We start from the raw sequence: 15,155 nt of genomic DNA, 5'->3' as shown, positions 1-15,155 counted from the left end.
GATAAATCCCCTTCAGGGCACACACAGGAACTATTAGTTTGAGATTTTTAGCTCCAACGATGTTTGCAACTTGGCAGCCTGGAATCTCCCATCTTTTGGGACTCTTCTCTCTGACACAAGGGCATCCCCCATTATGGCAGTAATGTTAGGAAAGCTACTTAGTCACAGGCGAAGCAGCCCAGCTATCTTTTCCCTAAGTGCATCACTCACAGAACTGACATCAGGCAGCTAATCTGGGGACTATTAAGTGGCCTGGAAGAGCAGGGAGAACCCAACATACAGTTTTAGTATGTTCTATTGTTTTCTATTAGTGCTGGGGTAAGAGTTCCAGTACCAACAGAACCAACTTTCTCTTCCTTTCATCTTTCAAGCAAAGCAATTATTTTTCTTAAGGACATGCGAAGGGGTAGGTAGAAAGCATTATCAAAGTTTCTTCCCAAATGGGAGTTGGATGTGAAACTGCAGTGAAAACTTTGTGAACAAGCAGGAAAACTTGTTGGTTTTTTTTTTAATCATTAATCACTCTAGGTCTTAGCCACCAGAACACCACAAGTCAGCAAAGTGTGAATAGAACATCTTTCCAGAAAGAAGATACTTGCAGGTGAAATCCTGAGGTATTTATTTAATTATCATCATTTTCATTTTCAGCTTGCATCTGTGTCCACTACTGAGAGGTTAGCTATGGTACAGAGACCCAATCACAGGCACAGGTGTGTACTCTATACCCCCAAACTTCACCACTTCTCCATGTGGAGTCATGGAACTGAATATGGGGGTCACAAAAAAACTTAGGAACCCAAAAGGGTTTCTGAATATACAGAAGTCAAAAATTAATCAGGGTGGGAGGGACCTCTAGATAACAAATCTGAAATGTTCATGGCAGTGATTACCTGTGTGGCATTTCTTAGGCAATACAAGGTGATGAGTGAAAATATTATTTTTATTGAGTCACCATGTGATACAGTTACAAAGCTTTCATGTTTGATTTTGTTTCAGTCACACAATGATTGAACACCCATCCCTCCACCAGTGCACATTTTCTACCACCAATGTCCCCAATACCCCTCCCCACCTTCCCAACCCTCCCCCTCCTCTATGGCAGACAATTTTCCCTATACTCTCTCTCTACTTTTGGGCATTATGGTTTGCAATATAGTTACTGAGAGGTCATCATGCTTGGTCCTTTATGTACTTTCAGCACACATCTCCCATCCCAAACGATTCCTCCAACTATTATTAACTTAGTGACCCCCTCTCTATTCCAGCTGCCTTCTCCCCCAGCTCATGAGGCAGACTTCCAACTATGGAGCAATATCCCTGACCCTTGTGTCTACTGTCCTTGGGTATCAGTCTCATTTTATGTTAATGAGTGAAAAATATTTAAGAAACCTAAGTCCAGCTCAAACACCAGCAGGGGTGATTGGGGTAGGGAAAGAAGCAGATTGATTGACAGGAAGCTCAGGGATAAACTAAGGGTCTGGCAGCTGCTAATCTTTTCTGAGGCCTTGTTGCATAAGAACCAAAGGTTCAATGTTGCCAGATAGTTTTTCTAAGAAACCATAAATCTGTAGCTATATGAAAATAAAAGTATGGTTTGGGAGGGGGGATTGTCAGTACATTCAGGTAGCAGTTAAGGCCCCTCCCTTGGGGATTCACAACCAAGTAGATCTGCTGTTTAATAAAAACACCCAAGGATTTGGAGTTGGTTGGATGCTTGGTATTGTGCATTACCTAGGCTGCCCCAGGAATGCTGTGTATCTCCAGATATACACTCAGCAATGCTTATATGACTTTGTGGTACTAGGGATCAAGCCATTGTCAGCAGTGTGCAAGGTATGTGCTTTATCCGCTGTACTATCTCTCTAGCCTAGGATCTTTTATTTTTATTTATTTATTTATTTATTTATTTTGCTTTTTTGGGTCACACCCAGTGATGCACAGGGGTTACTCCTGGCTCTGCACTCAGGAATTACTCCTGGCGGTGCTTGGGGGACCATATGGGGTGCCGGGGATCGAACCCAGGTTGGCTGCGTGCAAGGCAAACACCCTACCCACTGTGCTATCGCTCCGGCCCCTAGCCTAAGATCTTTTAAGGATCTTTAGATTTGGGCAGAATATAACTCATTTGATCACTATGAAGGTCAAAGATATATGTCTGGAATCTAGGAAGAAATATCCAGGTCCTAGTTCCAAACCTCTAGGTCAGTGGAGAGAACACAGGTTTTGGAATCAAGTTCTACCTTAACTGTTTACTAGTTGTGTACCTCAGAATAATTTATTATTCTACTATCCCTACTCAGATATTAACATCTACATGTGGGGCAGTTGTAAAGTTTAGAAAGGATATTGGTGCAATGATGGCTGCACAGCTGGTATCACCACAGCAAGGGCACTACTTAAAGTCATTACCTCAATGTTCATCTTGTCTGGCTCATTTTGCTAAAATCTAGCAACAGAAAATTTCTTATCTTGGACATGTATGGAGGTGAAACTGCTATTTGGGGACTTCATTCTCTTGGCTCAATATGCAGAATTGGGTGATTTCTAACCCAAATATAAAATCTTCCAGAGACCCTTAACCAAGAAGGACCTGCTGACCAAGTTCACAGCCTACTCCTTAGAGAGTGAGCAAGTACACTACTGTGGACACACACTGCCCTTTCTGTGTTGTTCATCAGATTCTATATTATATGGCAACCAAACCCTACATTAAGGCAGACAGTGAGTGGGGAGAGAAGATGGGAATGCCTGGTGAAGAGATGGGATAGGGGTGATTTTCCAGACACACCTGGAGAAGAGCTACACCCTGTTAATTCAAGAGAAGGAAGAGACTGAAATCAGGACTTTGTATCGAGTCATCTTTTTCAAAGGTAAGGTAGCCATGTGAGCATCTGGCATCCTTTCTCTGAGATGGGTGAGTTCTTTACCTGGACTCTGAAGTCTCTGAGGACACAGACCATGTATTTTCTTAAGTACCCAATTCATGCTGTGCCTAATTTCAAGCTTTCATATGAAAATCTAGTGAAATAATGCAAGTAGATGGGACTTTGTAAATACATAAAGTGCTATATGAATAAATCATCACTATAAACAATAGTGATCTTGCATTAGAGGGCAGTGATAATTGGTGTGTTTGATACAACCACAGTATTATTATAATTATTATTATAAAAAATCTACCAATGTGTCTGATTTATCATAACCTATTTTCATATGGAAATGATCCAAGGATAATTAATCTTATAACTTCCTATGTAGGAGTTTAATAGCTGCAAATTAAAATTAAATGGCATAAAAAAGTGATTGGAGCAATATCCTAGTACTGGTGGGAATAACTTGGCTTTTTCCAATGAAAACAAGACTCTGCCATCTATAGGATCTCTGCCAAGGACTATGACACCAAGAGCTTAGCTCTGCTTTATGAAGAACATACAGGATGCTCAGGGAATAGAGAACATGCGCCAGGAAACTGAACAAAAGTGCTTAGTTCACAGGGCTCATCCATTTAGATTCCTGAGAAGTGATAATTTATCCCACTTGGATATAATGTTTAGTTCCGGAAGTTAGTGAACACATCAGTACTTCCCACAAGGGAGGTGAAAATTATTTCCACTCTTTACTTAAGAAAGAAATATATTCTGAATTATTGCTTCACTGAAGTGTCCCACTCACTGTCACCATTACTGGCCAGCAGTAAGAGCAGGAGAGATCTTTAAAAACAATTCATAATTAGGATAAAGAAGTGGTAGGTTTAAAGTTTGAATTAGGAAGAAAGAAATGATAAGCATAGAATTTGGAATTCAGTCCCAGTTCCAAGTTTTCTCTTTCTGAAATTTACAGTCATGATCATTAAAGATTTAAATTGTAAGAATCACCCAATTACAATACCTCTTAGCTAAGTCAATGATGATTGCTCGGGCTGCAAGATGTGTGCTGAAAGTAGACAAAGGACCAAACATGATGGTCTCCCAGTATCTGTACTGAAAACCCTAATGCCCCAAAGTCGAGAGAGAGTAAGATGGAAAGTGCCATAGAGGCAGGGGTGGGTGGGGTGGCAGTGGCAGGAGGGATACTGGGAACATTGGTGGTGGGAAATGTACACTTGTGGAGGGATGGGTATTTGATCACTGTATGACTGAAACTTAATCAAGAAAACTTTGTCACTGTATCTCATGGTGATTCAATTAAAAAATTATTAAATAAATAAAATACCCTCATGGAGCCAGAGGAATAGTAGAGCGGATAGGGCAATTGCCTTGCATGCAGCCAACCGTAGACTGATTCTCAGCATTCCATATGGTCCTCTAAGCACTGCCAGGAGTAATTTCTGAGTGCAGAGCCAGGAGTAACCCTTGAGCATTGCCGGGTGTGACCCAAAAAGCAATTAGATAGATAGATAGATAGATAGATAGATAGATAGATAAAATGACCCTCATCTACATATTCCTGGAAGAAAAAAGGTATATTCTCTGCCTCTTCAGTCTTCAAACTGACTGACCTGCCAAAAGTATGTCTGATTGCAGAACAATGATTTCCAATATTTAAAAAAAAATACATACTTGTCTTTACCAACATTCAACAGTGTCAACAGCACAGAAGGTCAGAATGTAGATGTTTCTAAGACAGAAAATCAGACTTACAGTTTTATAATCCACTATATAAATCAGGTGTTCTCTCCCGTTGCTAATAGTGTCAAGCCATTAAAAGAGAAAACAGTTCTCCTTCCACGTGGACAAGCATCTTAGGGTAGTTAGCACTATTAGAGCAGTAACCTGAGCTGAAACAGGGACCTCATTCTGCTATAATTCCATTACAAAAAGAACAACCCAGCACTCACAACTATTAAAAAAATGAAAGATGAAGCTCTACTTACAAATTTCCTTCCCTGCCTCAAAACATTTCAGTTTTACAATCTCTCTTTCCTCTTCACCTCATCCCTCCAAAACTCTCTAGTGCATCAAAATGTACTCTAGAACTGCACCAGTTAACATTTGCCCTTATATTAATCAAAATTAAAGAATTAAAACATTTAGCCTTCCAGTAACATTTTGCAGCTTTCGATGATCAGTAAGACACAGATGGCTGGCCATTCTCTTACGAAGCACAGACACACTGTCATCATTGCCAGGAGTTCTCCTGGACAGTGCTGATCTAGATAAAGCTTCTCTTTGGTCAAATAAATTTTGGGTGTTAACGGTTAACAACTTTTAGTATAACTTGCCAATATTCCTAATTTTAATTGAATGCACAACACTGCACCATAATACTGCATATGTTTCAGGTCTTCATAACTACAAATCTTAGGTGGAATAAGTTCATCATTAAAAGTCAATTCTGTCCCCTACTATTTAATTGATACCTTTGACCTTCCATGTCACTTCCCCCTGCCCTTCCAATAGCCAATAATTTGGTTTAACAGTTCATTCTTGTCTTGTTTTGATTCTTTATATACCACAGATGATTGAAACCATAACACACTTATCTTTCCAATATGACTTATTTCACTAAGTATGACACCTTCTATATCCATCTGTTTTATTGTAAATGGGAGAAATTATTGGCAGGGAGACATCAAGGACACTTGGCCATGGTCAGGGCTTACTCTGGTTCTGTGCTCAAGAATTACTCCTGGAAGTGCTTGGATAAGTATATAAAATGCTGGGGATGAAACTGGGGTCATCCATGTGCAGGCTTTAAACCCTGTACTACTATGCTTCTGGTCCCAATTTTATCATTTTAAAACTCTAAGTAATATTCCATTGTGCAGCATTCATGCTTACCACACTAAAAATTTTTTAAGTATTTTTTATTAAATCACCATGAGATACAGTTACAAAGCTTTAGTGGTCAGATTTCAGTCATACAATGTTCTAGCACCCACCTCTTCACCAATGCATATTTCCCACCACCAATACCCTCCATAACCCTCCTGCCACACCCCCCTCCAACCTGCCTCTGTGGCAGGCCCTTTTTCAAATCCAATCATCAGAGGGCAAGCACTGAGACAATGCCCTACTCTTCTATAATATTTTCTCTGAAATATCCACTCTCTCAGCCTGACATCTCCTTCACAATCTACTCATTGTGAAAATTAGCTTAAACTCCTAGTTATGTATCTCTTTGTGAAATATAAAATTTGCTTTAAAAAAGTCACCCAGGCCAGTGACCCAAGCAGCACACATTTTCTTCTACAAGGCCTGTTCCCAATTCTGTAGTTCTGTGCAGAGAAATCTTTCTAGAAATATGAATCTGTTCTATGTCCATGGGGACAGGGTCAGAGAAGTGCACAAATAAAACATCCCACTGCTTGCTCAGTGTCTGCCAGCCTGCACCAGCAAAAGCAGCAACAGCTGCATGGTTAAAAAGATGGTCCAGTGTGTCCAGTTCTAGCATAGGTTTGCGTCTACCTCGAAGAGGAGGACAAACTTGTTTAACTTTTGCCCAAAAGAGAGATGTTCGGGCAACCTAAATATGTACTCCTTAATGCCTGATGGGTGAGTTACCAGGTCACAGTGCTAGGCACTTCCCTCTCTGTTCTCAAATGCATTATTCTATGGATTTTCCCTGAAAATCTAATCTTGCCAACTAGATTCCATCCAGCTTTTGCCAAAGGAAGAAACTTATGGGGAAACTGAGAGCAACAGGGAGACATTCCAGGTCCTCTTCTGTCCCTTCCATGCAGCATTTCTTCCTATTTGTGTCATTCCCCGGCCCACTACCTTTCCAGTGCCCACTAGATCTAAAGGCCTCCTTCATTGCCTCCAGCTTCTGCTAGGTCATTCTGGCAATATTATCCCCTCCTTTGCTCTGCTCATCCAGTGGCATGTTAGCATCTGTTTAACAAACAGCTCTCCAAGAAGGAAGAAAGGAAGAGAAAGGGTATATGGGAGAGAGAAAGAGAGAGAGATCCAATTTGCTATGTTTGCCAATGTCTGTGGTATAAAACACACATGCTTTCAAAATTTCTGACTATCTAAACCATCAGCTGGGTCCAGCATACTTCTACACTATTCAAAGCAAAGTTGCAATTCTTATTGTTAGTACTTGGGTTTCCTTACAATCTTATTAAGTTCCTCTACACTTTCAAGTCCTTTGTTTCTAATTTCCTGAGTTAAATCCTTTCCATTAATTAGCTTGACTAGATTCTGCTTTCATTGCTCTGTTTTAAAATTTATATTGTTAAGACTGTATAACTTGAGGCTGGAGTCATAATACAGCAGGAAGGGTATTTGTACACTACTGACCCAGGTTCAACCCCCAGCATCCTATATGGTCCCCTGAGTCTACCAGGAGTGATTCCTGAGTGCAAAAAAGGAGTAAGCCCTGAGCACCTCTGGTTGTGCCCCCCAAAAACAAAAACAACAACAAAAACCATGACTGTACAGCATACTAGAAAAGGGAATTTCCAAGTGTTAGAATATAAATCAGCCATATGATATCAAATGATGGAGGTCTAATTAGCATTTTTTTTTAGAGTGAACATTTTTTTTTTGCTTTTTGGGTCACACCTGGTGATGCACAGGGGTTATTCCTGGCTCTGCAATCAGGAATTACTCCTGGTGGCGCTCAGGGGACCATATGGGATGCTGGGAATCAAATCTGGGTTGGCCGCATGCAAGGCAAATGCCCTACCCGCTGTGATATCACTCCAGCCCCTAGAGTGAACTTTTTAAATGAAGGAATCTGTGAATCAATTTACATAGTATCATCATACTCTCATCTCACCCTGAACTAGTAACAAAAAAATTATGAGCTGTATTCAGACCACACTTTGAAGAACACTGTAATTAGAAACTTTGGAAAAGCAATTTGGTAGTACACACCCAAAGCCCTCTAATTAATCTGTCCTTTGCGACAGAGACACTCCTAGAAATTCATTCAAAAGGAAGACTAGAGGATCTCTCATGTGTGCAGTCTTGGGTTTGATCTCTGGATCACAAAACAAAACAATAAAATAAATGGGGGGGAGATTTTTCACAAAAGATGTTCATGGCAGTATTATTTCAAGTAGAATACTTTTAGAGGTGACATCAAGATTTAAGAATAGAAAAATGATTAAATAAATCCATTTGGATGAGATATTACACGGTTTTAAAAATTGCAATTGTCAATAGAGCAGCATGGAGAAAAGCAGATATGACAAGCCAATAAAATCAGAAGAGAAAATTTTACATGCCTAATAAGAATAATGTAAAATGATGGATGCCAGGGGGACTGGGGAGATTGTACAGGGGTAAGGGCAGAGGTCTTGCATGTTCCTGACTTGATATCTGTCAACTCCAAGCATTGTTGGTTGTGGCCCTGGAAGTTCCTGCACACCTTGGAGTCCCCCAAGCATCTCTGGTGTGGTCCTGGTGGTCCCCGACACTGCAGGGTCTGAACAACACTGAATCCCTAGCCCTAGCCCTGAGCTACTAAGCTGGTTGACCAAGTACCTCCAGGAATGGGCCCATGACTCCTGAGTACTGCTTGGGAGGCCAAAAACACAAAAGTAAAAGAGAAAAATAAAAATAGTACAAATACCAGAAAGAAACCACCAAAGATAAATACATCTAAATAGCGATCGAATCATTCGAAGTGAGTCTCAGTTGTTGCTTTTCCTCTGACTGTCTAAGAGTGCCTTCTTTCTGATACAGGCTTTCCATTAGTTTTTTTAATGGGAAAAAATAGCCCACAGTCATTGCAAATGTTTCGAGGGGCTGGGGGGAGAATTACAAATCAAGAAGCCTGGGCATGCTCCTTTATCCTTACAATATTAGTCTGGAGAAGCCCAGGGTATCTGAAGAAACCTAGCTGTACCTTCAGCCCCCTGTCTCCACCCCTTGCATGCTGCCTCCTAGTTTGTATTACACCTGCCCTTCCCTCTTCAACAAAGTCCTTTTCAGAATAACCTGGCTTCCACCCCTTTGTGAGGAAGCAACAGCACCATCTCTGGGTCCTTGTGAGCTTCCTTCCTACAGGGTGGAAGACTCTGCTCCAGAGGCTGAGAGATGTAAGGAGCCTTAAAGATCTTGTCTTATTAGGCCAAAGCCATTTCACTCAGCATGAATTCAACCCCCTTATCCAAGTTCCTCTGAGGGATTGATACCAGAGTAGGCCAAGAATTGCTCCCTCTGCTACAACCCTGGTTCCTCCCTAGGCCCGGCACACCTCTGACCAACTCTGTAAGAGCCTGGCTGACTTAGGCCAGATACCTGGAGCGAAATCAATGACAGAGAGCACAACCAAAAACATAAAAGGCAATCCTCCGGCTCATACAATTAGTTCCAGTATTAAAATATACAAGCAAGGGGCCAGATGGTACAGCAGTTATGGCGCATATCTTACATAAGGCCAACATCAGCTCAATCCTCAGTACCACAGGGTTCCCTGAGCACCAGTGAGTGTAACCATGGAGATCCCCAAGCACTCGAAGAGTGTTACAGGCAATCCCTAGCATCACAGGCCCAAGAAGCATCACATCCCCAATTGATCAAGAATCAGCAGGTCGTGCTCCAAGGCTTCCTACTCACTGTTTAGGACTTGCCTCCCCACAAATAATAAAATAAAACAAACAAGCAAAACAGCACTGTAGAATTCAATCTACAATATTGCTATACAAAACTACCATGGTGCCCAGAAGTGCACAAAGCACTAATATTGAGCTCGGATAATAATGAGCCCAGGTATAAATATTAAATGTCTCACTAGCAAACTGAAGGAGTTTTAGCAAATCCTTAACCATTCTGCCTTTGTTTCCTCTTGGTATTATTGTAAAGATGAGATAAACTAATTTAGTATGTCAAGTACCTAAAACAGTGGCTTATAGCCCTTGGTAAGCACCTAATAAAGCTCAGTAATATAACCTTGAGTTCCCACTCAGAAATCCAAATATTGTGTGATGTGGCCACCACATGGGAGCCCTCTCTGGACTGCCCCCAGTGCCTCTTTGTCAACAATGAGCACTAGGCAAGGAAGTGACTGACCAAATGGAGCACAGTCAAAAGCCAAGCACCTCTATGGCTTTTGCTAGGGCTCTGCTCACCACGTACTGAGAGGTGAGAGTTCAATGGACATGACAATAAATAAATTATTCTGAAAATAAATTGGAGCAAAGAATACCCAGTTATAGCTCATAAAAGCAGAACCCATGAGTCTTGGGAGAATGACTGATGGCATTGTCACTGCAATCACACATCCTAGTCGCCTTGCAGATGGCCATGTGCAAGGAGTACGTGTTACAAACATTCTACACAGGAGAGGATATTTCACATGTAAGACTGTGGGGGTGTCTGAATGTGCTTTGACAGTTAAAACTGTCCCTTGGCTTGGAGGCTCACTTCATCCCACTTCTGCCATCCAAATCTCCTTACCACTGATCCACCTAAAATCTCTCTGGTCAGTGTTCACCCTTTTACAAGGCCCAATCAACTCAGATTGACGGATCATCCATATCCAGCTCAGCTCTCTCCACCACAGAGCTTGGAAGGAGTCACTTCTTGGGATTGGGTTCCATTACCACTGGTGGGCACCATGCCTGGTCCCAGAACTCGTGGCAATGAGACTGACAACTGTCCCTGGAACCCATGTTTCTGAACTGGACCATAAAACATCCTGAGTCAGCATTCCCCTTACCTTTTGTCAGAACATCTGAACAGCTCCCTCTCTCCCTATCCCCCCGCAAAACTTAGTCTTGCAAAGCTGCCAATTCCCAAATCCTAGTGTGTTCTAATCTTCTGAACTCTGACCCAGCCTCCTTAACGTCTACAACTAATTTTTTGAGTGTGAGCTTTCCCACCTCAACCCGTCCTGGGGCTTGGGTGTGTTAGATTTGTCTTTGCCGCTCTTGCTCTACTTCTCCTTTGTCGATGACCAAGCATGAGACCAGGGACAGACTATGAACCTTTTTCAATAATTAATTAAAAACACCCTAGAAGTGTTAGGCTCCAGAATAAAAGGGGGATGGCAAAGTACATACACACACATCCAATAATCACATCAAAGCATCATAGTGCAAATGGAAGATTTCCCTGAGTCATCGAATAACCACGTGAAGATGAGAGATACCATGTATTGCCAGCCAGGCCTCGAGGCCTGCTTCGAGACACTTCATTGGACTTGCCTACCTCAAACCACTGCCCGTGGGATTGCATCTTGAGGATGACACAGGGATCAGGCTTTGAAAGGGCATCTCTGTCTGAAATGCCTTTGCAGGCGACACGCAGTTCCACTTTAGTCAGGCAGGGGCTGTTAAAAATCCCCAGGGTATTGGCAGCCGACTCATAGATGTTGCTCATCTTCTTCATTCTGTTTTAGACAAGAAAGAGAGAGTGGGAAACATGCCAATCACCACAATATTTGTCAAAGGAGAAACCTCCCCAATCATTCTTCAGGAAATTGTTCTGCATACTTTCAAACACTGAATATATTTATTTTCTCACTTGTACCCCAGGGACACAATCCCAGTGAGAAAAAATCCACTCCCCTGCCAAAAATGAAGCAAATACCTTGAAAAAAAAAAAAAGGAAACCAAACAGGTGCTGGTACCCTCAGTTCAAAACACTGTTTTCCTGTTTGATTTGCATACATTTGCATGGTAAAATTTGCAGTCTGTGAAATGAAATTAATGAATTAGTGCAATAGACTGCAAACTGTAATCTAGTTCCATATTGTGAAAAATCCAGTCTGGGGGATACCAGAGAAACAGATCAGCCTACAGAAAGAAACAATGCAAACTTTCCTACCCCAAATCCCGTTCCACCTTCTTAAGATGGTGTCTGCAAACCAGCTCCAAGAGCAATGTCCCAAAGCTGATTTCCAGCCCGGGACATTTGTTTTCCCCCTCCCCACCCTCATTCCTTCCAGTCACAGAGAATTCAGAATCAAAATGGGGAAAAGAAAAATGAAAAGCACAAAGCCTCTGAGTGTCCAGGTGAACAACACTCATAGGGCAACATGGAAGGTCTCACCTGTGTTCAGATGGAAAGCTTTCCACACTGCAGAACCCCTGGGCAAGTTACAAGGATCCTCAGAGACCTGCCATTACATGTTCCTTCCCTAAGACATCAGAAGGATCTCTTAGGCACAATCTTTATTAGCCTTCTGAAAATTTGTTTCCTTGTGAATTCCTTAGAAAGAATGACAATGATTTCCCCAACTACACACAGTACTGATGTGCAGCGGTACAATTTCTTTATCTATAATATGAGGAATAATCCCTTCCTTTTCCTTCCATCACAAATATTTCATGTGCTCCCCTTGGTATGGTACCTGGAACTACAATAGGTACAAGCATATTGTTGTACCACTTCCACCGGATGGTACATGCACTTTGAACACACACACACACGCAACACACACGCGCGCACACACACACAATGGTCTCTCCGAACTTCTAACTTCGTGTCAAAGTTGAATAATCCCAATCTGATGGTACCACTCCCTTATGACAGATGTCACTGAAATTTCTATCCTAATGTTCTCTACTCTGCTTTCCATTCTTTTTTTATTACTTCCCTCTCTCTCCCTCTTTCCCTTTCCCCTACCTTCCCCTTCTATTTCTTTGTCTCTTCCACCTATCCTCCTCCCTTCCTTTCTTACTCCCTTCCTTTCCAACCCATTTTCCTTTCTATATAGTAGACGAAAATTGCACTGAATACTGGAATGGTATGCTCCAGACAGGAACGAACACACTCTGGCCCTTGTATTAAAGATGGCTTACCATCTGCTTTGGTAACTAAAGCGTTATTGGAAGATGAATATGTTAATCCATTAATATGTTATGTGTAGCTGCTTTCAATCCCAGCAACAGGTGCAAGGCTCAGTTTCACTGGCTCTAGGATTTGCTTTAATGGGATGACATATTGTTGGGCTCTTGCAGCAAGCAGCCTTACCAGATTTGGCTCCTTTGCCATGCCCTTTCAAGAGCCACTGACTTGCTGGAACACAAACTGCTTCTACAGAATGGGGAAGATTTAGGGCTCAATTTTAATTGAGATAGTTATTGGCAAAAAGAGAGTGGCAAGGATCTGTTTACATCCTTCTATGTTCAAATCTGGTTTCTCTGCTCTACTCTGTGATCCTGAGCAGGACTATTAATCTCTTTCTATAGTTACACCTCTCTTAAGCAGATGATGAAAAGTGAATTAGCCAGCTAATGGGTAAATGCTTCAAAATTGGTATTACTGTTATCTCACTACTTCATTGGATTAAATTATTTTTTTCCATTGCCAACCAGAACTTCTATAAAATCCCAGATACAATTTTAAGGTAAGGGGGTTAGTAGTAAGTCCCTTAAAATCATTGTCTTTTCATTCTACATAATCAGAACACACCAATCTCTACCTAAAAGCAGTAGTTTGCCTGAAGTTCTATACACATTAGGTGATAATTATGACATTTAAAAATAAATATTTTAATATCTATTTTTCATATATGCATCAATGATAGATATTATACTAAATGTGTGCATAGCATGTGGTTTATATTAGTTGATGTTTAAATACTTAAAATAAATTAAAGCATTTAAGTATTTAAACAACGCTTTTGGACTGGAGCAATAGCACAGCGGGTAGGGTGTTTGCCTTGCACATGGCCAACCCGGGTTTGATTCTTCCGTCTCTCTCAGAGGGCCTAGCAAGCTACTGTGAGTATCCTGCATACACAGCAGAATCTGGCAAGCTACCCGTGGTGTATTCGATATGCCTAAAACAGTAACATCAAGTTTCACAATGGAGACATTACTGGTGCCCGCTCAAGCAAATCAATGAACAACAGGACAACAGTGCTACAGTGTTACAGATGTTTAAATACCTTACAAATGAATAAACAAATAAACCTGGGTACATGTTCAGGGAAATGTTTCTACCAATAAGTATATGACTCATAAATTTTATGAATTATTCTAATAGATAATTCTCAACATGGAAGAGTTTTTAACTAAAAAAAAATCTATCTGAATATAATCAATAAAGTTCAGTCTGGAACCAAGAAGGCAGCTTGACTGAAGGACTAAAGCAAAAAGAACTATCTGTCTGAGACTGTTATATTGGTTATTAACTATTTTTTCCTTGCTGATGGATTCTATTCCCCTTAAGGAACCTCTAATTACTGCCAGCTCATTGGTTGGTTATAAGCTGCTCCTATAAGCTGAATGTTCATGCTCCAACCCTATCACTAAACCCGCATTTTGAAATAGTAACCCCCCCAGGAGGTAATGGTATCCACTGATGAAGTATCTGGGAGGTCACATTAGTGGAAGGTAATGGTATCAAAACGTGGGGTGTTTGGAAGGTGATTATGACACAAGAGAGGAATCATCACGAGTGGCATTGGAGCTCTCACAAAAGACTCCCATAGACTCCTGCAGATATTTTCACCTCGTACAGACACATGAAAAGTGTGTGACCCAGAGGAGCCAGGGTCCTCAAATGAACACCGTGACCTTGGACCTACAGTTACCAGAACTTTGAGAAAGAAATTTATATGACACAAACCACAAAGTCTGTGGTACTCTGTTATGGCAGCTTGAATGGAGTAAGGTAACTATTAGAGTTAACTAGAAGTACACAGACTCAGGGAAGGGAGGAGGGATAACATATTTCTTCCTCAGCTATTTATTACTGCATTGACCAAGCCCCCACATAACCTGTAAATTGTCAGACACCTTTGCCTCCACAGTTTCAGGTCTCTCTGAGCTTTGATAATACTATTTCTTCCTTTTGTCCCATCAGGCTTATGAGTCAGAATAGTCTCCCAAAAGTCTTCAGTTGGGCATCTTAGAAGCAGAGCCTGAAGCAAAGATTCAGATGCCCTTGTTCAATTAAGCAGATTATCAAACGAAAGTGAGGGGAAAGGGAGGTTGTCTCCTTAGGAGTCCAGCTTCAGTGTAATTCTTTTTTTTTTTTTTTTGCTTTTAGGGTCACACCTGGCAATGCACAGAGGTTACTCCTGGCTTATGCACTCAGGAATTACTCCTGGCATTTCTCAGGTGACTATATGGGATACTGGGAATCAAACCCAGGTCGGCCACGTGCAAGGCATACGCCCTACCTGCTGTGCTATTGCTCCAGCCCCCTCAGTGTAATTCTAAGGAAGGCTCTGGAACATGAATTTCTGTAATCAACAGAGCCAAAATCCAGTTTGTTGCCAAGAATAGAATCACCCTAGATAGATCA

The 15,155-nt window shown here is 41.4% G+C and overlaps 1 protein-coding gene across 4 annotated transcripts in view; it reads right to left on the bottom strand.

Annotated features, from left to right (window-relative positions):
- The window catches only part of CPNE4 (copine 4), a 506,040-nt gene that overhangs the window by 349,792 nt on the left and 141,093 nt on the right, over positions 1-15,155 (bottom strand). For all 4 annotated transcript variants that reach the window (XM_055134745.1, XM_055134747.1, XM_055134748.1 and 1 more), the window contains exon 2: positions 11,106-11,286. In XM_055134745.1, coding sequence (XP_054990720.1) covers positions 11,106-11,286 — 181 coding nt within the window. The remainder of the gene's footprint in view (positions 1-11,105; positions 11,287-15,155) is intronic.

This window comes from Sorex araneus, chromosome 4, assembly GCF_027595985.1.
Source record: "Sorex araneus isolate mSorAra2 chromosome 4, mSorAra2.pri, whole genome shotgun sequence".
In the NCBI taxonomy this organism is placed as follows: Eukaryota; Metazoa; Chordata; class Mammalia; order Eulipotyphla; family Soricidae; genus Sorex; species Sorex araneus.
The sequence above is the reverse complement of the archived record's forward strand: the minus strand, read 5'-3'. Positions and strand labels throughout refer to the sequence as shown.